Genomic DNA, 23,783 nt, shown 5'->3' on the forward strand with positions numbered 1-23,783 from the left:
CCAGGCTTCCCCAAGGCTCTCTCAGAGACTCACCTGCTTCATTTGGAGCAGGCAGGAGTAAGAAAATGGAAAAGGGTTGCTCTAACAGATGCCAGCACAAACCAGCTAGACTCCAGATGCAGCTGAAAAATCCCACGATCCCCATCGATGCACCTTCATGTTAACCGAGCACTGTACGAACAAGCCTCACTACAGGAAAGCTTAAAAAGAGTTCGTAACTTCTTCGCCCCCCAAACCCCGAGTCATTTTTCAAGTCAGTAGGGACCATATAATCTCATTTAATCTCCTGCTATTTAAAAGGTTAAAATTGTAAAAGCTTAAAGTAGTCCATTCTACTTGTCTGGGACACCCCAGATTAACTCCCAAATACCAGGAAGTCTCAAAATAGACTGCAAGAGATGGGAGCAACCACATATTTCCTTCCCTCGGGAGCCTCTCCAAATGTTACCAGCACATGCTCAGCATGCAGATAACCACTGTGAGCTCAGCAAAACACATCAGGGCGTTTTTCTCTCTGTGTAAAAGATGGGAAGACAGCAAATGTCCAGTGCTGGGCAGACTCATTAGCCATCTCTCAAGGCACCCTAAGCCATTAGCAAGCAGAAGGGGAAAAGCAATCCACAGCAGGGTTCACTTGTAGGTTAGTTAAGACGCTCCATCAATCCTTAATCATCGAAAACAAGAAAGAGAAAAGCAAGGAGCCACAAAGATGAAAGTTTCCTGAGCACCCGAGTAACCACCTTCGCTTTGCCCTGAGTTTCAGTCGATACCAAATGCCCGCTCTGAAAATGAGATCCCTCGAGGGTTTCCAGGAACAGAGGAACTCGGGAAACAAACGTCATTTCCCGCTTTTGATGAATTTAAACAAAACTCTGAAATTCACGCTGGAAGTAACCAAGAAGATCCTAGCACAGAAAATAATCCTCCTGTTACTGACCTCAAATGAGCGGGTGTTTCACGCACTGCTTGGGCATCAGGGCCACCTTCCTGCCACTCCGACAGCTCCTCACTGAAGCGGCAGCACCTGACTTGGTAACCACTGCTGGGTGCGCAGACACAAGGAAAGAAAGGTTATTTGATCAGTGTGATAGATGGAGAAGGGACCTGGGCTAGCCAGACACAGTTATCGAAGTCAAAAATCGTCAGGATATTGCTGATCTGCAGAAGTTATGCCCTTCGTAACAGGAAAACAGCTTCCCACCCACACACCTATAAATATCTTGATAAGAGTTATGCTGATATAACCACGGTAAGGTAATCGACATCGGGATACTCTCACTGCTCTTATCTCAGTAAGCAGGCTTTGTTCTCTCTTTTTGCTTAAGAACTGGTTCAAATTCCCGATGAGTTAGCGAACAATGAACACATTTACACACAGAGATGGATGCAGTACGGAAGTCCCTATGACAGCTACGCTGAATTTTGCTCCAGTCCCAAAGTACAGCTTGTGAAAGCAGAATTTTCTCCTCTAGCTGTGTCTGCTTTTGCCTTTCAGAGCTGCGCTGTCAGAAGCCTGGAGAGCCATGAACCACGTTTCCCAATGCCCTGACCAACTCTGAGTGCAATTGGGAAGTTAACAGCCAGGATGAAAGCCCTGGGGAGTGCGCAATGCACAGAGCAGGCTTTGGCTAGGCTCATTCTCCAGGCACAGCACAGGAGCTCAGCAGCAGGCTTGGATCCCTTCCCTGCTCAGCAGGAGGAACGAGACAGCGACCTGGGGCTCCAAGGCGAAGAAGCCAGCCTGGTGGTTCCTCTTACCTCAAACACAGAGAAAGGTCCTGCTGATGGAAAAAAAAAAGAAAACAATTGGACAAAGTAAATTGGAGACTACATGAGGCTGTGGCAAGTAATCTCATCTCTAGCAGACCTCTCAGGGCAACACTGGGGGCACAAAGGACGTGAGTTCCTCCCCTCTGGATTCCACTAGAGCTAAGAAGAGCCGCTGACATTCATGAGCCGTGACTCACGCCTGCCTCCTCCAGCACCCCACGCTCACTGGCTGGCATGCCAGACATGCCGGCACGGCTGGCATCTGCAGGCTGGCTCTGGCAGCGTGTAAAGTTGACTCAAACTGTGCTTCCCCCGTATTTTTCTCGAACGTTTCAGTGTTGTGGTCACCGAGGATCAGAGCACTCCCTGAAAACCACCACGCTGGCACCGCTGCTCCGGCACATTAGCAGGTAACAGGTCAGCAAAGCTCAAAACGCGATCCACTTGACACACCACAGAAACTCCCTCCCTGACATTCCTACCTAGGACCTCTCTCGGCTGCAATTTTTAGTGGGTTTTGTCAGTGGCAGAGCCAAAGAGCCAAAGCTTTTCGCAGTCCTGCTGCGTCCACGAGTGACCAGCCTGCTGGGTGCTGTAGGGAGCTGCAAACCTCAGCTCACAGAGCTCAGCCTAAGTAAACAGGAAAGAATCAGCGCAGGTCTAAACCTCTGCGAACAAGTTTCCTAAATCATAGTTTGTCTCTAATGAGCTGCCAAGGACCCCCGTTACCCTTCCTGATGCCCCCTCCTCACCCCGCCAGGCCAGCATCCCTCTCACAGCCCTGTAAGGAGCCGCCTGCACCTTGCACGTGCACCAGACTGCTCCAGCGAGCAGAGAGCCATAAGCACCCGATCAGACCGAGGGATTTTGCTTAGAAGCATGAACCAAGCTGGTCATAGCCAAACGTGGTCCAGACCCCAAAACACATCCCTCTGTCTGACACACAATACCTGAAGTGAGAACTAGGAACCATCCTCCCGGCCCTTCTCCTGTCTATTTCTCCACCACAAGGGGGGAAGCATTCCAGGGTGAGGGACCAGACCTCATTTCACCTCACCCATTTGCAAAGCACAGCCAGATCTTTCTCCTGCAGCATCTCCAGGTGGTTCTTCCTCTACACCTCTCCCTCTGCTATGGGGCAAAACCACTTGGGAAACGTGCTGCGGACTTAGGAGATGTTAGGAGCGCACACCTCTCCCTTTGTAGCTGCAGGGACAAACTCCATCCAAGCACAGGCACCTGGACAGAGCATTACAACTCTTTCCCCGGCTCCCCACAGGAACCCGGGTTGGAAACGTGAACTTTGCTCCTGTGTTCAGACCTGCCTCCAGCAGTCGATAAGAAACAAGGCTCAGTGCCAAACGTTTGATGTCGCCTGCTTCTGGCCCAGCAATAACGAGGCTTTGTCGGGAGAACCAGGAGCGACCCGTGGGCCTGAGCAACATCCCTTTTCACACCTCCCACACTTCTCTTTTCTGGCCTTTCGCAAGATTGTTTTGTCTCCTCTCACCTTGCTGCTTCCCACAACCTCCGTCAAGAAGTTTCCAAGACACGTTTTATACTACTCCCAGCTAATGAAAGTTGCAGCACAGATCTGCAGGTAGGAAAAGCACCTGGCTGGCAGCCTACCGAGGGGCAGGTGATTGGCACTGTGTGGTTAAACCTCTACTTGTCTGCCACAGGCTGTGGGTCAACACCCGACTGAATTTCAAGACCTACCAAGTACCCTTCCACTAATTTCCATTAATTCCTGCTCTCCTGCCTTACCCCGCTAGGCCAATAGCCCGCCTCTACCTCCAGCATCGAGCAACGCACGATACACCTGCAGGCATACGAAACACACAGAGATACCTCTAGCTTCAGGAGGACCCCAGCTGGCACACGAAGTGGCAGCTATTTACGTTTATCTTCTTCTTACCTCCAGCACTTCTCTGGCTAGCAGGGAAGAACCTTAAGCACCCACCTAGCGAGAGGAATTTAGGTGAAAAGCAGGGACCCAGCCAGTCACACTGGCCCTGACCCCTCTTACTCTGCCACAAAGTGCAAGCCAGCAATTATCCTGCTGCTCCTTCTGCCGGGAATTTTATTACCCTGCAGCAGCCAGGGCTCGGGACTAATAGGACTGATTGAATTCACTCCCCGGGATGCCAGGCTGTTGAGATCACAGAGGAGTCTGACAGGCGGGACGGAGCAGAGCACTGGCAAGGAGAGATGTTCATCTGCAGTGCTGCTATCACAACGCTGATATTTGCCAAGAGGGCCTAGCAGCAAATGGCTTCGTGCCGTAGGGAGGGATGGCATGAGGCTCTCTGCAGACCTGGCAGATCACCTCATCTGCATCCTGCAGCCCTGCTGCTCCTCGCCTCTCCCTCTGCACTAGCAAAGTGCACGTGGAAGGAAGAATGGGAAAATGGGGGAAATTTCACAGTTTACAAATGGTGACACCGCTCCTTTCATTCTGGCTTGGCTGCGGCAAGAGGAAAATGGTGTTCAGAGTTTGAAAGGAAGGAGGAGCAAGTGGGATGGAAGGAGGCCTGGCCTTCACCTTCAGCATCCGGAGGTTTTTCAACAAGCAGGAAGACTAGGTTTCTATTCCTCCCAGCCAAGGAAGCTGGGATGTGCTGTCATTTCCAGGAGTCACGCTCCCCCCGGCTTTCCGTGATCTCAGCTGCTGGTGCACACGCTCAGGGAGCAGCTGGAGACAACCTAGTGTCAAACCCAGGAGCAGAGGGGAGAGGTACAAGAGGGTCTTTTCATGAGCTTTAAAGAGCAGGACTGACAAGGCCACTGGGGACAGCAGCAGTACACTGGGACACAAAACAGCAGAACTCCCCTTTTTGTTTTTTCAGGGTCAGTACACCCACCTTTTATCTTTCTAAGCTTCCTCCTTAGACAGAAGGCACAAGAAAACCACAGGAACAGTACAATTGCTTTACAAGGGACCTGGAAATGCCAGACAAGATCATTTGCCACACGCGCATATACACATTGACATAGATGTTGAGTCCCACCTCAAAACTCCTTGAGTCCCCCAGGAGTTTTTGTGCAGTCCCACAGAAACACATAAACATACCTCATCCTCCTATGCATAAGTAGAGCAATGCATTCCTTAGTGCAGAAGCCAGACTTCACAGGAACAAATGAATTTACTTGTGGGATGACCCAGCTAAGAGACAGAGCTCACAAGTCAACCCCTTCAGGGCTGTCTCAAGAGCAAGGGAATCGTTGCTTGGTCTGCGTACGGGCCATGTAGGCAGCTGCAGATTTATGTTACAACTTCTGTTAGCTGGGAATAATATAAAACGTGTCTTGGAAACTTCTTGACAGATAGCTAGCAATCCATCAGCCACCCCCACCTAGCATTTTTGCTCGACAAAGGGATACAAGCAGCTTTCTTCCACCCCCCTGCTGAAGAATGTCTCACACCCAATAGTTCAAACTTGAGGAGGCCACACCAAAAATGTCTTCTGCAGAGCCCAGATTTTGACTGTGCAAGCCTTACTGTACCGAAAGAGAAGCAACATCAAGTGTAAGGCAGAACAGCAGGAGACTGGCAGAGCAGTGCACGAGCACTTGCTTAGGCTGGGTTCATTGTTTGCAGTCTGGAGGAAGAGAAGGGGCCATGGGAGAAGAGAGGAACACAGCAATCCTGCAGACAAAGAGTGCCAGACTGCACTAGCAGGGGTCACAGCCCCGAGTCCTCGTGTTGGTCAGCAAAGCTGCTGATACCACGCCGGCTGCGAGGGCTTGGCAGCCAGCGGGAGCGAGGCAAGGCAGTTCATCTCTCCCGTGCCATGCTGCAGTCTGGCAAAAGAAGCCGGGTTTCAGGTCTCGTAGTACCACCTGGCAGCAACAGGACGAGCAGTGCCACAAAGGGCTGCTGCTCTTCATCTTAGCCGGCACTAATGACAGCACAAGTCATTGTGTGAAGCCCTGGAGGACAGGAAATGTAGTCATGTTTATCTCAAACACAGACCTACAGCAAACCACTCTGACTCCGTTTCCTGCCCACTTTCAGGCTGGCACAGCACCTCCCTACTGCACAAGGGTGGGAAGCTACAGCTTCTGTGAAAAATCATTTAGGCTGGTATTCCTTGCTAACTCAGAAGATGGGTTGTATATTAGGTCCAAAAGAAGGAGGGCCACAGTCCCAACTGGGCCATCAAACTTTCTCTCACTCAGTGCTCTGCTCTTGGCAATGTCCCTAAGAGCAAGCCCTCCTATTACACACCTGCCTTGAGATAGGAGGAAAACTTGGCTGTTAAGTACACAAAAAACATACAGCGGGAAGGACTAACCACCTCAGACACCAGAGTGAAACAAGAACAGCTGTCATACACGGGACATTACCTCCAGCAAACAGAAAAGGTATGGTCTTATTGTTCACTGCAGTCAACATAGCGGAGGGACTGCCAGGACTTTCACCGGGCAGCTGAGGGCTGGGATTCTCCTCCATTGCAGAAGGAGTCTACCAAGAAACTTTAAAAGAAGCCATCAGCCGCCCAACATATATGACAGTTTTGGAACAAAACATGTTTTTTGCAGAAATATAGCACATGGACAGAAAGATGTTCAGATCAGGAACTCAAGGACATCATCAGGACACTACAGAGCAAGGGTGTAATCTCAGGATAGTTACACACAGGAGCCCTGAGCCTGCTAGCTTCTCCTCCTGACAACCCAAGCTCTCGGCAAGGATACCAGACTTAAACACTGGAGTCTCTGAACAGCTGTAGTGAGCCAGAGCAGAAACTCATACATGCAGGGCACCGTTAAGTCTTTGACCTGTCACCAGGTGCCTCGGGTAAAGCACAAGTGATGCCGCCCCACACATTACCCAGCTTCCAACAGTTTTCCGATCGGGGTCTTCTCATCCTAGACACACAAACACTTGGCAAAGAGTGCAGATGAATGACAAGCTGTGTCAAACAAAGATGTATCAGTACTTTCTTCAAAGTCGTGGCTTTTATTCATACAAGTCTGAGGTTATACTAGGAATTTAGAGCCGAGTTTACGTGAAAGACTACTAGGCTTTTACAAAACCTGCTTTACATGAATTCAACCGCTTCCCATGCATGCTAAGCCCTGCTTACCCAGCAGTTGTCACATTGACACCTAATACTGTCTGTGGTCACAGTCAACATCCAAACTGGTTGGATGCAGAGACGTTTTACACAGCTCCTTTTCTCTCCACCTCAGCCCACAACAGCACAGAAGAGACAGATGCTATGCTCTCCCCATCACAAGTCGTTATCTTTGGTAGCAGTAAGAGTCGAACAGGACCAGGATGGACTTTTTTCTGAATGACAACACGCTACTGACACCCAGGCAGCATCTGACACACCAAAAGATCCCCTAAGAACCCAGGCAACAGCCTCACAGATGGCAAAGAAAACGTATTTTGGCAAAAGAGAGTTGTTTCAAAACTGGTTCAATAAAATGGCAGCCCCTGGGCATTACCTCTGATGGGTGATGACATTTTAATTAACTCCTGTTCCAGCAGACATGGCCCAAGCTCTCAGAACAAGAAAGAAAGCAGTTTAGAGGGATGGAGGAAGCACAGCAAGGTACTTTAAGGGAGGCTATAGAGTAGACTGAAATAAAAGGTAAATAACTTTAAAATCCAACAGGATACTGCAACAGGTTAATCACAGAAGACCTTGAGAAGTCAGATTTTGTTTTTATGTTAAATTTACAGCAGTTTACACTCTTCGTAAGATGACCTGGAGCAAAAGGCTACTGGGAAAGATCCCTCACGGCAAACAGCACTACAGGGCAACAATAACCCACCGCTGGCGCTGATTCAGCTTCTGAAGGAAAGCAATGGAACAGTGCCTGGGTTTTCCAGTAAGCCTCTCTCCCCCTCTTCTGCCTCCCACAGTCCTGCAAGTTTAACCTAAAGTCCAAGCCTTATTTTCACAAAAGGGCGCCTTAACTGGAGAAAGGAGGAGAGAAGTATTGTTTCACAAGATTACAGCAATGTTGAGCACCGTTCCTAACGCGCAGACCGTGCAAAACTCCTGAAGCCCTCCGCAGTAAGGAAAAAACAAACAAACACCTTTTGAAACACTGCAAAGCACAGCGTGCGGGAAGCCCCGCAGAGCTGCTCCGCACTCAAGCAGCAAGCGAAGCAGCCCCGTGCCTAGCGCTGACTTTTGGCGACCACCGACACGACACACAAGCCACCTCCCCGCGTGGTGGCCCACAAACTCTGCCCCAATTCCCCCTTCTCCCCGTCCCTGTCTCCGTCCCCACCGCGCCGCTCGCCGCCCGCCTCCCCTCAGCCCGCCCGGCCGCCATTTCGGGGCCGCCCCGCCTCACCCCTCAGCGCCGGGCCGCGGAGCTCCGCGGCGCCTCACGGAGCAGGCAGCGAGGGAAGGGACCTCGGCAGGAAGGAGGGAAGGAGGAGGCAGAGAGGGCGGCCCGGCACGGCACGGCTCGGCACGGCTTTGCCCAGCCCAACCCCGGGACACCCAGCGGGCGCCGCCGCCCTAACAGGCTGTAACAGCGTGCTCTGGTAGCAGCGACCTCTGCCTCTCGCCACCTTTACCTCAGCCGCCGTTCCCATTGCCGCAGGCACCACATTGCAGCGAACTCCAGCTTTCTTTTTTTTTTTTTTTTAAGGCGTCAGAGCTGCTCGTTAAAGAGTTTTCCGTGAGACATCCTGTACATCAAGCCCTGACTGGCACATTGCCTCATCCTTCCATTACCTCACTTCAACTTCAGTCCAAATACCTCTCCAGTAACAACCCAGTCCCGGAAGATCCTCTCCAGTAACAGCCCTTCTGGGACCAGTCCTAGATCCTCACCCGCTCCCTCGGTGGCTGAGGGGTCTCACGTTTTTTTAGGGGTGGGTGGGAAGAGAGGGAGAAAAGGCCAGGTTTGGACCTCCTTAGTCTGTAAACTAGAGACCCGTGTGCCCGACTAAACAATCACTTCATCCCTCCCAACAAATAAAGCAATTAATAAACTGATACCACACTTCTTCTAAGGCAAGAGAACAAGACAGCCAGCTGAAGAAGCCCTGTATAGACCGCTATGAGAGACTTACTCCACTATGGTTTTGTTCAGCATTACTTAGCATCACCCAATTTACAGTGAATCAGGGGGAAGGGATGAGTTTAAAGAATAGAGATGAAGTTATACCAAAACCAGCAGAGAACAGCCTGCTTCACAGCTGGGCAGGATGAGAAAAATATAGAGGCATGGATTTTTCCGTGCTTCCAAAAGTGAAAACAAAATGGCATGAGAGTTATGTGTGAAGTACAAGCAGCATTATAAAAAGACCGCCGGGGAAAAAAACACAGCTCCCATCTCCCCTCTGCCCACGGGATCCTAAGCTTTAGTTTAGAGCTCCTGGAGAGCCAAGCGATTAAGCAGAGCCCCAGGGGATCAGCTCACACTTCCACATCAAGATTTCTTGCAGAGGGTGTGTGGCAGAGCCAGGAGGCAGCAACACAAGCACAGGCACCGACCGCAGCCCCTAGCCCTCCTTGGTGGGCTGCTGAGCGTTCCTGCTCTTGGCTGCTGCCTTCGCCCCTCATGTCTGGAGATTTCATGTGCAAACGAGAAAGAGATCAGCCTCCCACCCAGATTTGGGTCAGCAAATGGGCACGATTAGATACAACTGCTGTCTGTGTGGCAGTGGTGTGTCTGGGGAAGCCTGCACGTAAAGGGGGGCTATACCACAGAAACCCCTTTTTCCCCGGTTCCCGAGTTCATTACAGGAATATGCAGGAGCCTAGCAGCAAGGTCACATCATGCAGGGAATGGCACTGAAGTGCTTTTCTGCAGCAATTTGCCATTTCAGCACTCGCTGTGGTTGCTGCTGTCTCACCGGTAGGACCCACCACCACCATTCCCTTACCCAGAACTGCACAAATGTAATCCCTGTGAACGTTTAATTATATATTAACCTTGGAAAACAAACGAATTTTATTGTAATTTTCATAGTTCTACCATAGCCTATTCACTTCAGAAGAAGCAGGCAGCTACTCTTGTGCTTGCAGGATCAGGGCCTTATTAAACTGCTTGGCTTGATATGCACATAAAGCATGCCTTGCGGGCCTGGGGAGTCTGGAGCCGGATTACTCTAACTGCACCGACTGAAAATTCACCGTGACTCATAAACAGATAAGTAATGAGCAGGCTGAGTGAGCTAACCAAGCTCTGAGCTGCAGTACTGTGGATCTTACTGGAGCTGAGCAGATTTACAAATAGAGTATTTAAAGGTAGATAGCACGAGCTACAAGATACATTTAAACACAAAGCTTAAGTATTTGTTCTATATATATACATATATATGTGTATGCACTAAGCAATTAATAAGCAAAGAGTGTGAAAATATGTGAACAGTAGATGGTAATGGTCAGAAAATAATCCAGAAAGAGACTGCGTGGTCCCCATACGAACAGATTAAATGTGTTTAGGTGGAAACTATCTCTTGGAGTTCAAGCTGCTGGAATAAAGTGGTTCTACAGCGGCTGGTGAGCCACTGTGAGCAGTTGCACCTGGCATGCCTCGGGGTGCCAGCAGCACCCCAGGAACAAGCTGCCTGAAAGGAGCAGAGGCACTCCATAAAGCCACAGTGAAAAAGCCAGCTGCATGTGCTTAATCGCTGATGGATGGTGCAAGCCTTTGCAAGGGGAGCCCTGCATTGCCTGGATTCTTTACAGGCACCCTGGTCAGCCCCCGAAGGCCTCCAGTCCCGAGAGGAAGGCACATGAGGTGGGTGGAAGATGCTGCATGTCTCCAGTTTGTTCAAGTGGAGGTGACAGCAGAGAATCAGGATCCTCATGTGCCCTCGTGTTTTTTTTGGTTTTGTTTTGTTTGCTTGCTTGTTTGTTTTCTAGCAATGCCATTTATCATTCCCCAAGCTGAGTACATTTCCCCCCAATATCTTATCCAGTGCAGTCATAGGCAGATGAAAGCAAACATCCCAAGCCTTTGGGATTCCTGCATTTGTCCCATAGGAAAGCTTTAAGCCTAGTCCCATGGTTTACTGCGCACTCTTCAGGCCTGTTTCGGCTTTTGAAATAGATGCTGTCAGGCTAATCCTATTGTGCTTATCCTTAACATATTAACACAAAAAAGACAAGCGAAACACAAGGCAGAGCAGGGTCCATTTGCCTGTGTGCAGGGCTTTGTGGGACTGTGGCTGCTTGTCAGAGCAGCTGTTTTTTTCTCCTTTGCTCCTAGCTCTGATTGTATACACAGCTGCACTGTTGCATGTGCCAGGATAGGTTTCTCAGGCTGTTAAGTATATTTTCTTGTGATAGGATTCCAAAATGCTTTACAGATTATGTGCAAAAAGGCACCTGTCCACCAAGAGACCGCAGCCAATGCAGTGCAGGAATAAGCCCCCAGGCAGAGTCTATTTTTCATCCTCCCTTGTCTCATACCACCTTAGGGTATCACTATTATTTGCTTTTTATTTATGTTGGAGTTTCCGTCAGTCACCTGCAGAGTGTGGCTGCTCCCAGGGCTTCCGTTCAGAGGCAGGAAAGATTCTGATGAAAGCCTGGTTTTGGCTGGGATCGAGTTAATTGTCTTCATAGTAGCTGGTATGGTGCTGTGCTTTGGATTTAGGATGAGAATAATGCTGATAACACGCTGATGTTTTCATTGTTGCAGAGTAATGCTTACATAGGGAAGTCCTTGGCTCTGCTTCTCATGCTGCCCTGCCAGCGAGGAGGCTGGAGGTGCACCAGGAGCTGAGAGGGGACACAGCCAGCACAGCTGCCCCAGAGCAACCAAAGACCTGTTCCATACAGCATCATGCTCACCAATAAAAGCTTGAGTAAGGAAGGAGGACGTGTTAGGAGTGATGCTGTTTATCTTCCCAAGAAACCATTACGTGTGATGAGCCCTCCGTTCCTGGAAGTGGCTGAACATCTGCTGCTGATGGGAAATAGCATGGGTCTGGCTTCCAAAATAAACCCCACCCTGGTGCTTACTGTTGTCCAAATGCAACCTGCTCAACCTCTGTGCCACTTTGTCATGGGTGAAACAAAACTCCACCTTGTCCCTGCTAAAAAAAAGTTATAGTTAACTACTCCCTGTGCTGGCTGTAGCAGGAGAAATAAGTATTAATTGCTTTGGCCAAAGCTACAGATAGATAGTTCTGTAAATACACAAATGTATCGAAACAAACATAGGGCACAGGGATTAAGAACTATGAAATTCATAACTCTGGTGAGCAGGATGTATGGGATATTATTAAATACGTCCAGTTCTACAAGTATAGATGCAAGGAGACAACGTGCCCTCTCGGAAGGCTCTGCAATGGCCCCAGTTCTCCCAGTTCCCTCTTCCCTGCTCTGCCTTCCCAATCAGCCAGGCTCTGGCTGCTTTAAAGAGGATAAAAAAAAAAACAAGACAGGAGACAAATTGTTCCTGTGCTGCCTCTGAAACAAGGGGTTCTGATCAACTCTCTCCCTGCTTTTATAACTTATAAACCTCCTGTGTGTGCCACCACCGGGGACAGAGCGCTCAGCACTTCCTGAGCACTGTATGCTACAGCAGGCAACTAAAAAAGGCAACCGAATCTCCTGCAGCTCCTGACAAAAATCTGTTTCAACACAACCATTTGCAAGACAGCATTTCTTTATTGTCTGCGCTCTGCTTGCACACTAAGAAAACATACTTAAGGTTGTACACCAAAAAAAAAAAAGGGGGTAGTTCTTTGTTTTTACTGTAGTATGACAACACCGATGATGGTAATACACAGTGTCCCATACTCATGTGCCAGCTATATTTCACTCCTTTATCTTTCATGTGCTTTGCATGCAGCGTGGGAGGTGCACGTTCAGACCACGTTAGCAGCCTGGATGCTGCTCTCTTCCTTCTGCAGCAGCTTCCCAAATCCTGCCCAGGATGCTGCTGCAGTAAGTAAATGTTAGCGTTATTGATGTGCCTGGACCAAAGACACCAGTTCTTGGTGCTGCGACTGGAGCACGATGCAGGTGGATCACTGACAGCAGCTCCTGCAAGTCAGGCAGTGGGTTTGACCCATTTAACAGAGGATAATATCTATGCTTCTTCACGGCCACGTTAGCTAGAACACAAGAAATCCACATCTGCGTTTGGGATGTGGATCCACTGTAGGGCAGTCTAAATATTACAGGTGATTTCTAGGATTAGATTTCCCTTCCCAAACATCCTTTCTCACAAACACAAGCAGTTCCACTGCTGGTGCTACCCTAAGCTCAAAACCAGCAGCCCCGGTTCCTTCAGGCCTCCCCTAACTCACTGCTTCCCGGTCCCTGCAAGGCATTTGTGCAGTTAAACCCACCAGCTGTACAACAGCATGAGCCCCAGCCAGCCAGCAGCAAGGGCTGAGCAGAAACTAACACATTTAGCTACTCCTTTTAATCAGGAATCTGGCTCTTCCGGAGAGAATCTTCCTCTTTCCTTTCAGGATTAAATGGCACAGGGAGGAACCATGGAAATTCTCTGTAATGCTGATGGGCTGTAGGTGACTCAGAGCACATCCCTGCCTGGGATATTCCCAGAGAAACTTGTGTGATGAACAGACATTCGGAGTCAGAGTAAATGCCTTATCCCCAGAGAGGAAAGCCAGTGGATAAATATAGGCCTTCCCTACGCTGTGAGGTTGGGGAACTGTTTTATAGCTGCAGTATCATGTCGTGTGCCCAAGATTTCACAGTCACATGCAGAAACGGGTTCAAGGAGAAACCCACAAGGCATTAAGAGCAACAGAGCTGTGAAACAGAGAAAGCATCACACCCCAAAGGACGCAGGGCTCCGTGCCCAGGCACAGCAGCAGCTACACAGCATCCTGCAGAGCCAGAGCAGCCGAGAGGGGCACTTGTAGGGCCAGATCCTACCTCAGCCCTGCTCTTGCTTGGGCCCTTCATAAGCAAAAGGAGGAAAAGCTCCACTAGGTACGTTTCACAGCTGAGGCAGCTGCCTCATGATTCCAGCCCACGAACGTACTGCGGATATGTCAGCTCCTAACTGCTGGAGACCTTTCCGGAAAGGATAAGAGAATGGGAGGAAGCAGACGGCACTCAGCCTTAAAACAGGCTATATATGGCCCCCGGGAGGTACAGCACAGCGCCTGCAATAGGTGCCAGCACCACAGTCACCCGCGAGTCTCAGGGCAATGCTCTGTGTCCTGTAAACAGCACGAGAAGGAGGGTAACAAAGCGAGGAAAGATGTTGGGATGAATGGTTTTATCAGCTCATAGTATGTCCACATATGGAATCAGTTAACTGCAGTGTTGGCAAGTTAAAGCAAATTTCCCAGCAAGTGCGGGGCCGGATTCAGATCTTACAGGGACTGACGGAGGCTTTCCCATTGAGCTCAGCAAGCTGTCAGCTGGGCTCTGCTCTTACAGACCCGAGAGGAGGAGGATGCTCTTTGAGACAGAAGGATTACTACCTGGAGTTAGCCTAAATTTAAAATTCTCTCTTTATTTCTTACACTAAAATAATCTATTTAACACAGCTCCCACCGCATCCTCCACGCTGTTGCTAGGCCACTGTGCCAGAAACAAAAGGAAACGGCGTTTTACAAGGAAGTGACCACTCTGGACGGAAGATGTGGTTTGTGCCAAGACTAGCCCAGTTCCCCCAAGAAAGCAGAGACCAGGACTGTGTGAGAGGTGGGAAATGGAACAGTACAGAGCACATGTACATTTTGGCCTGATTTAGTGCCTTGAAATTCCCAGATGGGGAAAAGCTGCGGCTTCCCCAAGTCTCTGCAGACCCGATACCATCGGATTCAGCTTGCTCCAAAGGAATCCCAGCTTCACGAACTGGTGCTGACACACGCGTCTCTTGCTGACACGTTGATGTGCCTTATGTGCAGCACCCTTTCCTCCTGCTGACATCTTCCAGCTGCAGGGCATTCTCCCTCTGCCTGTCTTCTTGTGCTGTCAGCAACCTGGAACAAGCAGCACAGATCGAGAACACAATCAAACTACTCAGCTACTCCTGCTGTGGCACCTGACTGCGCTCTTTGTTCGCCCATCATCCAGGGCCAGTTAGGATTGTAAAAAGAGAGTGGACCAAAGACTGGGCTTCTCTGGGAGCTGGGCTAGATAAACCACACACGCAAAATGAGCACGAAGGCGTGCGCTACGGGACACATCATTTATCTGTCTAAGTAAATCATCCCAGTTAATAAACAGCCAAGTCCTGCTGTGAACTTAACTGAGGTGTTATAGCAGGAGAGGAAGGGATAAAAGAAAAAGGGATATTTTTCTTGCAAGATTTCAAAGAATTTTTCAAAAACACTTGCTTTTTTAAAAACTAAAAATCTTAGTGCAAACCTCCTTCAGCCTTACAAAGCGTCCCCCCCCCAACTTTATCTTATCCTTAGCAAGAAAAATATTATTCCCAAAATATCACAGTCTCTATAACGCTTAGTAAGGAGGAACCCCTCCACCCTCCACAGAAGCACGTGTAGATTGCAAAGTGAAAATGCCAACTTAAAATCTGGGATAGCACACCCAGTTGTGATGCAGTGCTCAAATTCAGCTCCTGATTTTTCAACAGACAGCTCCACCAGAGGAAGATTTGCATGCGACGATGTCCAGTCTATGCCTGGTGCTCTCCAGCCACAGAAGATTAGGGCCCTGGAGTCAGCGGGGAAGAACCTATTGCTCCAGGTGTTTTTAGTGACATGGCAAAGTCAGTCTGACAGCGCCTCTTCTTGCCCATTCCCTAGGAGAGCCCGCACCAGTGACCTACGGCCGGGGAAATATCCTGCTCCCGTTACTGACCTGGCCATGTGCAGCATGGGCTCCATGATGTTATAGCCGGTCATCGCGCTGCACTCATAGAAGACAGCCTTGTATTCCTGCCAGAGAGCACAGCACGCACCCACGTCAGCTGCCAGCTCACCCCACCGCGCACCTGCACCCCGGGGAGCTGGCCCACCCTCACCACCAGGATGCATCGCGTGGGTCCTCCAGTGGGAAAGCAGCCACGCGCTCTCCCCTCAGAAAAAAACTAAGCATCCCTGCAAGGAGGCATCGAGCCTCAAGAGAAATGCATGAGCATGCCCCCAGGGCTGTTGTCTGTCATGTGCTGGTTCCCCACCTCATCCTCCCTGGTACCACAGGGACCTTGGTACGTGTTTGTGTTGGGGTGGGGAAGGAAGGTATCACACTGGGAAATGGCTCCAGGTTGCTCTGGAGTTGGAGGGAGGCTGCTGGGCAGGTGGACCAGGGAAGCACAGAGGCAAACCTTCGCCAGCCTTTCCCCCTCCACCTTGGGGACATGCCGGGTCTCTCTCTGTGCAGCATCCATTTTATTTCCAAGCAGAAAGACCACAGCTCCATCCTCGATACCTTCCTGCAAAAGAAACAGAGCAAAGCACCCTAGGGACTCAGCTGAGGGACAGAAATATCTCGAAGCAGATCCTGTTCCAGCTCACGCAAACAAGAGCTTTGCCACTGACTTCAGTGGCAGCAGGATTAGGGTCCCTGAAGGAGCTGCCAAAATATTCCCTTCAAGCACATTAAAGGGCCGTTCCTCAAGTAGCCCCTGGGACTTGTGGAAGGAAGCTTAAACCATGGGAATATATTTCAAATGTTTGGTGTGTGCAGCTGGGATGCTGAGAGAGGGGAGGCAGGGAATAAATTCTTCTCTGGGAAATAAGAAGCCCAAAGAAAAGTCCAGCAGCCTATAGGGCAAACTGCATTTAAGACCAGGCGGGACTTCAGTTCTAAATTTTTTTGCTGTACGTGTAGTACTTTTCCTCTGACGTGCTGTTCTAAGCTCAGCCATCCCTTACTGAAAACCCTCTGGCCAAGTTGTAAGAGGCCGAGCAGATTCCAGCTCTTACAGTCTCTGCCGTAACTTATTTCTAGGCGATTCCTGGAGCCCATTAATTTTGGTAGAACTCCCTATAGCTCCATCACCAGAGTAAGACTGCAGGATGGGGTTATTTCCAAACTTCCAAACTTCCAAACTTGACTGCCCTGGATGACTTACAGTACCTGAAGAGTTTAGGTTTCAAAGCAAGAAAAGTACTAAGATGGAAGAAAGAAAGGAGGAGAGATTATTAAAGGTTACAGATTTGGGGTGCTTTGATATTCTGCATGCTCAGTTTAACCTTCCTGGTTATTTTTTTTTTTCTCCCCCAACAGGCCTGTGAAAGTTACAGTACTAGAAACCTCCAACCTATGCTTATTTATTCCATTTAGGACTTGGTTTTCGAGACTCAACATGATGAAGACAAAACCAACTCTTGACTATTTCCCTTCAACTTTGAGCCATCTGCACACAACGTATTTAAATTATACAGAGGTATTTTTGTCTCTGCTTGCAGAGACGAGCTACAGATGAATGCTTTTCGATGAGAGTTTGCAGGTAAAAATGGGTGGGATTACCGGAGTACCAAAACACACTGCCACTGGCTTTGTGGTACCTTCAACAAGCCTTTGGTCCCATACTCACCACTGCAGTCAGCACCCGTAACATCTGCTTCCACAATTCCTCTTCCCAAGGCCACCAGGACCTCCCGAGGCCTCCCAGAACATCGCTCCCAGGCAGAGCACTGGAGCAAGACCAGCGCCAGGCAGAGGCAGCACCGCGAGCCAAGGCCCCGCTCTCACCTGGACGCTGCTCATCCAGTTGCGCACCGCCGTGAAGGAGCACTCGGCCGTAACGTCGTACATCACCAGAATGCCATCCGCCTTCCGGAAATACTGCCTGGTGATGCTCCGGAACCTGAGCCCCAACAAAACCAGAGGCACCCTCAGAACCACGAGGCGTGTAATGACAAGAAACAGAAGGAGATTATCTGACTTTCAGCGCAGGCTCCCTCTAAGGCCTGGCAGCTCCTGCACGTGTGATGCGTCCCCTGGGGCTGGCACCCACGGACTGGTGACAAATAGGTCAAGTCCGTGGGCCTTTGAGACCCCATCTGTGCAGCAGGCCAGGCAGCCACAAGTGAGCAGGAGTCTTTCCGAACACACCGTGCTGAGAAAGCAGGAAGGAAGGCCTTTCCAGATTAGGAAAAGAAACACAGACGAGTGTTCAGGTGGGATAAGAAGAGGTAATAACCTGTAAAAAGGGAACTGGATGGAAAAAACGTGATCTTTTTCTAAAGTCTGGAAGAATCTGCAGACTAAGCTGTACCACAGAATAAACTAGGCGTGCGTAATGTCTGCCCCAGTGTTGCCAAAACAGCAATTAAGATCTCAGCATCAGTACAGTCTGTTTCCAGTTTTAAATCTACAAAGCGATGCTGCCATACATAAACTCAGCAGTTAGACACAATTTCCAGGAGAAACTCCCAACAGACATCTACTTTGTCCTGTGGGTACCTGTTAGAACAACAGACTTGTATTTTGGGAATAAACTCCAATAATAAATAATAATAATTAAAAATGAGCTTAAAACCTGTAAGGAGTTTGTGATAGGCCATGATATAACATCACATTGCATGCAAACTGATGGAATTAAACGCAGCACAAGTATGAGATCTCAGCAGGCAGCTGTATGTTTCTGCCCTGCACAGGATAACAAGCTCTCCTATTCTATTAAGAGCCAAGAAAACCCACAGCAAGTAGTGACCCCCCTGACCCTTAAGCCGATTGCCTGAAGTCTGTTCTGTCTCTCTCCGCTAAGGGCATGGCATTCTGGCAGCTGCCCCAACGGAGAAAGCACAGACTGTGTCTTTGGCAGCCCAGGTGCACCTCTGCAGCTACAGGATAGACTAAATGCTCCAGAAGAAACATAAAATGCATCATGAACCGGTCTCAGGGGAGTCACCAAGGAGCTCTCCCCTTCCCGCTCCAAGAAGTTCTTCTGTCTCCTCCGTAGGATATTCAGTCGGGCCCCTCCAGTTAGAAGTAATTCATATTTCTCTAGAGGTAACGAAAGCTTTGGCTTCTTTCCAAACCTCCTATTCAGTATCAGCACTGAGCCAAGTTCTTTCCTGCAAGTACACATCTAAGACCTGCTAACGCTTCAGGGGCATACTCTAATGGTTCTTCTGCAGAGCCAATATATTGAGTTTGGCCTCTGATGCAACCTGGCCTCAGTAAACAGCCACATTTCATGTCCTAACAACTTCCTGCTCAGCTTCAGCACCAAAAAAAAAACCCACAGTAGTCCCCTTAAATAGAAATCTTGATCTCTTCAGCGTGAACCTTCAGTTTGGAAGAGTTCACTTTTCAATAGAGTGTCCTACTGGTCTAGCTGACTGAGGCAGACAGCATCGCTACTGTGTCGGCACAGCTCAGGATTGCCATATTCCCCTGACTTCAGCTGCCTCCCAAAGGCCTGGTCCATATTTAGCATAAAACACCCAATACTTCTTCTTGCCTGGCTCTGAGGTTAGCAGCCCCCTTGCAAAAGCTTTTGATCTTAAGCTTCAAAGTACATCCTAAATAAAGTATAATTTACAGAGGTAGTGGTGGGCCTTCATGTCTAGCAGCAGGTGAGGCTGAAGCGTGTCCTCTACTACTCTGACCCTCTCCAACAGTGCTGGTGACATCTTCTAGTCATGGCCTATGCTTTTGAAATCATTTCTATCCTGTGCTACGGCCCTGTCCTGCAGCTCTTTCCAGAAGCAGGCTGACACAGGAGAGCTTTGTGGACTGGAGGAGCTCTGAATCCTACCACACAGAGATTTATGGGCAGACTACCTGAAGCCACAGCACGTATGGAAAATGATTTTTCAGGCAGTCCCTAAAGCCATCTCTCCAGGCCCTGCTTTGCAGCCACAATTTCGAGCGTCTCTGAAGAGACCCTTGCTGCAGGTCCAGCACTGAAATAGCTGCTGGGCGCTCTCTGGTCCTGAAGCTAGTAATTTTCCTAAGGACTGAATCCAGGTGCACACATTCCTTTCCCTTTCCTCCTCTTTTCTATGCTGAGCCTGACAGTGGGGAACCCTCACAGAATTTGCTTACCTTTCTTGTCCAGCTGTATCCCACAGCTGTAAAGCAACTTGGGTGTTATCCACCATCAGACTCTTCACCTGGTAATCAATACCTGTCAGGGAGGTAACAACAATCATAAGACAGGATGGGGAGAGAGCTGCTTGCCATTGCAAGGCCAATGAGCAAGATCAATACTAGTTCAGGGAAACTTCCAGTTTGACTCAAAACTGGGAGAGGCACCACCTTTACTTTTAAGGTTAGAAGATGTCTGGGCTAAAATGATGGAAAAGAAGACCATCTCCGGGCCAACTTCCCCATCCTTCTTACTCAGATGAGGCAGGAACCCTATTACGTACCGATGGTTGCGTTGAGCTCAGCCAAGAACCTGTCATAGCAGAAGCGGTGGATGAAGGAGCTCTTACCAACGCCGGAGTTCCCTACAAACACCACTTTGAAGATACGATCCGGGGAGCAACTGGCTGGTTCCAGCACCTGGAGCTACAATGGAAGAAAGGGATGCACTTTTGAAAAGCCCAGCTACGGACTGTGCTTTGGTTTAGGCATTAAATCACAAAAAAACATGAACTGTACTGCGAATTTATGGAGGCTGAACCCCAAGTAGTCAGACTCACCCTGGTTTCGGTGCCAACAGGCTGTCCTCTAGGAGGCAACGGAGCATCATCCACTCCATCGGCACTTTTTCTACAGTCAGCATCACCCTTCAAAGTCACCTTCAACCTCTCAGCATCTGCTGCCACTGGCCAGCTCTCCTTGGCTCTGCTGTTCTCCCCAAAGTTTGTGCTGCCTCCTTCTCCTGTCTTCACCCACGACTCGCTGCCTGGGAAGTATTTACAGTTCTTCCTGTTGGGTTCTTCCATTGCCATATCCACTGGGAAGGCGATAGGAAGGTCCGCAGAGGCCAGTTGTCTGCATTAAAGCCCAAAGGCACCAGAAATGGGGTTTGGAGGGGAGGAAAGAGAAGGAGGAGGGGCTGCAAATTCCCCAAACAACCAGTGCGATCCAATTAGTGCGCACACGCTGCTTGCAGGAACTCTACTTCACACACACACACCCCACATTCCCTGGGACTAAGGCACCAGCAGCACCCCTGGGGGAAGAGACACAGCTCACTTGAGCTATGCTGTGCTCATATCTGCTGACATATATTTCATTAATTTTAATAAAAAATCCCTGCCTTCTGGATTTTTCACAGATCCTTTGCCTCTTACTTCCCCCAGTAAGGAAAAATGAGGCAAAGTACACAAAGGTGGCAGCAGAAGAAAGGTTTAAAAACAAACAAACATAGAAACAAACCAAAAGCTCTTTGTACACGCATGTTACTGCCCTCTGCTGAAGGCCCACAGCCGTGCTCCACAAAGCAAAGCTCCAGGACTTCCAAACACTGCTGAAGCAGAGCCGTGCTGAGGCCAGGCAGCAGCAGAGCACACTCAAACTGTTCCCATGTTGCTCCACCTGGCACTGGAGTGCCATCAGGGAGCCATGACCCCAAAAACTTTTTCTTTTTCCTTTTTTTAAGCTTCCTGCCAGCCATGCTGTGCTCTCAACAGCAACAAACTCCCAGGGCTCCTCTGCCCAAGACGTGGTGCTGGGGAATAGGTGCTGTGCCTGTGCCTACACAAGGGCAGGCTGATGCACGTGTCACGCCGTGGGGGCAGAGACACGCTAAGGGGAGGGACAGTCTTCAAATTACAGCTAAGAATAGCAGACCTAAACTACTGCAATCATTGCCAAAGAGCAAGGAAGCATCTTAACTCAGCCTTGGCTATCTGTGGTTAAAGGACTAGAAGAAGGGAGCGAGAAGACTCAGAACTCAAAGGCTTTATGCACCAGAGATCTCCGTTACCTTTGCTGGACACCAGATTGCACTTGGAAGCAAAGAAGAGAGAGCCCAAAGGCTTACTGCAGTCACTCTGTAGCGAGGTAGCACATCCCACCTCTCTCTGCAACATTTCCCCCTTCCTACTGGTGCAGAAATCAAGGCAACAACTCCCTTCTCATGCCTGTGCCCACACCTCACCAGGGCTGCAACCTTCACCTGCTGCCAAGCCTGGGCTTTTTCTGTATAGTGGAGCTCACATCCCTCGTCATCCTCGCTGCATCTCCCCAAATCTGGAGCTGGGCAGCTGGAACCTCTCCCCACGGAGAACAGACACATCCTCCTGGGCTCAGGCTCTGGGGAACGGTCCCCATCTTCCAGGGCCAGCTGGAGAAGCATCAATGAGAGGCTGAGACTCCAAAGCCTCTTCAGGGAAGAAAGGGAAAAAAAAAAAGGGTGTTTGGTCCACGCCTGCCAGTCACCCAGCTATGAAGGAGCTCTGCCTCAGACCTAGCCCAGCAGCTCCCAGCCAGGGCTAAACAATCGGCCCCGCTCCACAGTTCACCTGGTTTGCAATCAAACCATGAGCCTGGAGCTCAGTTCTTACAGAACTGCAAGCACTGAGGGTGAATTAAAGCTGGAGGAAACTCTGAGCCTTGACCCGCGTCTCTGGCTGGCACCAGGAACAAGTGGGAAGGGACGGGAGCCTTCTGCAGAGACCTGGTACGAAGGAGGGAAGCGTGCCACCTTCAAATCCTGTTTGGGGCTGGCAGATGCCAGGGAGATCCAGCTCCAAGCCAGGCTCTCTCTTGCAAACCAGGCTTTTGGCCAAACCAGGCGTGCTTGGCACGCGCAGCTCACAAGGGCTGATGGTTAATGCCGGCACAGCCGAGGTGACGCTCGGTGCTTGAAGTGCTCCGAGTCCTGCCCTCTGCCATGCCCCAGTGGGCAGGGTTTCTGCCTGAGGAGGAGCAGACACACCGGCGAGATGATCCAATGCCCGACTCGGAGGCAGCCCCCTTGATTCCCATCCCACAAACACTCCCATAGCTTCTGGAGGAGTTAGAGGCTGCCCCCCCACTGCTGCGTGCAGAAGCGGCCACCACCACGTGTTTGTGTTCACTGACAGCACCCTCAGCTTCGTGCCGGGCCGCGTCCCCCCCATGCTCCCACAGACAGACAGCGCCGAGGCGTGGGACCAGACAGGGCACACGGACGGGACCGACAGGGTGCTCCAGCGGGGACAGAGCGACACCACGACCACGACACAGAGAGAGGCCCATCTAACCGTTTGACCGGCTTGTCGTCCTGCAGGCAGCTGCCTAGCACTGACCCTTTCTTCAAGAGGGGCTTTTTGCTCTGAGGCGCCTGGAAGTTGAAAAGAGAAGGGGTGAGGAATGTCACTGCGGCCCAGCGACCTGGGCGGCCCCAGTTTAACCAGTTGCTGCAGCCGCAGGCCGCTTCGGGAGCGCAGGGCTGGAGCAGCGGTGGTGCCCCACAGGCTTCAACAGACACGAGCACAGGGTTTGCTCCTCTCAGTTCAGCTCACTTAACTCATGCCAGAAGGCACCGCTTTCCCCTTTGCAACAAAGTCCATCAGAAAATGACGGTGTCTCAAGCTGTAGTTTTCCTCTGCCAGCCAGAGCTTTCCTTTCTGTGGCTCGCTCACTGCCGTGCATCACGGCTGATTCTCTCTTTCCCCACCTGCCTTTTTATAATGCTGGTATTTTGTGGGACAGGCCAACTCCCTGCTCCACGGGTACTCACCCACAGCCGCACAAGTACCACAGGAAAGAAAGGAGCCTGCTCTGCCAAGGGCAACGCACATGCTCTGCCTCAGGCACACATCGCCACACTTCCCTCCTACTTACCTCCTCGCGCTCCCTACAGCCGGCGCTCAGCACCTTTCCCAAGGAGGGGAAAGCGGAACAGCTCTCACAGCCCTCGTCCCCCAGCTACAGCAGCTTCTCATTCCCAGGGTCAAAGAGAAGCGATTTGCTGGGATCACGCAGGGGAGCCTGTGGCGGAGTGAGGACTGACCCGCCGGCTCTCCCCAGAGCCACACTAAAGCCTTGTTCCCCCTCTCATGCTCTGTCTGAACTGCTCTGTATACCCAAAAAAACACCAAGCGAGAGACAGCGTGGCAGGGTGCCACCACCCCGGCACTGGGAGCAGGGAGACGTTCTCCCTCTGGAAGCCTGGAGATTTCTGACACATCCTCCCAAGTTATTTTGGGGTAAAGGTAGGGAAAAAAAGAGGAGTCTACAGCCTGCTGGATCTGCAGCAGTTTTGAGGCGACCAAACGCTGCAGG

General features: G+C 50.3%; 2 protein-coding genes across 17 annotated transcripts in view; both read right to left on the reverse strand.

The window, feature by feature from the left end:
• Positions 1–8,521, reverse strand: part of CD151 (CD151 molecule (Raph blood group)) — a 32,062-nt gene extending 23,541 nt beyond the window's left edge. For 4 of the 16 annotated variants that reach the window (XM_050711237.1, XM_050711236.1, XM_035552184.2 and 1 more), the window contains exon 1: positions 8,092–8,249. The gene's annotated coding sequence lies outside the window, so the exon portion shown is untranslated. Of the gene's footprint in view, positions 1–33; positions 358–937; positions 1,043–1,758; positions 1,926–4,843; positions 5,704–8,091 lie in introns of those variants that run through there. The other 12 variants (XM_050711240.1, XM_035552190.2, XM_035552186.2 and 9 more) reach the window with 11 other exon arrangements.
• Positions 8,522–14,595: 6,074 nt separating this feature from the next.
• CRACR2B (calcium release activated channel regulator 2B) overlaps positions 14,596–23,783 on the reverse strand; it is a 35,033-nt gene continuing 25,845 nt past the window's right edge. Inside the window, exons 12-19 of the mRNA XM_050710830.1 lie at positions 22,760–22,839; positions 20,267–20,561; positions 19,991–20,132; positions 19,665–19,746; positions 17,361–17,475; positions 15,988–16,095; positions 15,522–15,598; positions 14,596–14,680 (exon numbers count right to left, since the gene is read on the reverse strand). Coding sequence (XP_050566787.1) covers positions 14,596–14,680; positions 15,522–15,598; positions 15,988–16,095; positions 17,361–17,475; positions 19,665–19,746; positions 19,991–20,132; positions 20,267–20,561; positions 22,760–22,839 — 984 coding nt within the window. The remainder of the gene's footprint in view (positions 14,681–15,521; positions 15,599–15,987; positions 16,096–17,360; positions 17,476–19,664; positions 19,747–19,990; positions 20,133–20,266; positions 20,562–22,759; positions 22,840–23,783) is intronic.

The sequence above is a fragment of the Cygnus atratus genome, chromosome 5 (genome assembly GCF_013377495.2).
Source record: "Cygnus atratus isolate AKBS03 ecotype Queensland, Australia chromosome 5, CAtr_DNAZoo_HiC_assembly, whole genome shotgun sequence".
Taxonomy (NCBI): Eukaryota; Metazoa; Chordata; class Aves; order Anseriformes; family Anatidae; genus Cygnus; species Cygnus atratus.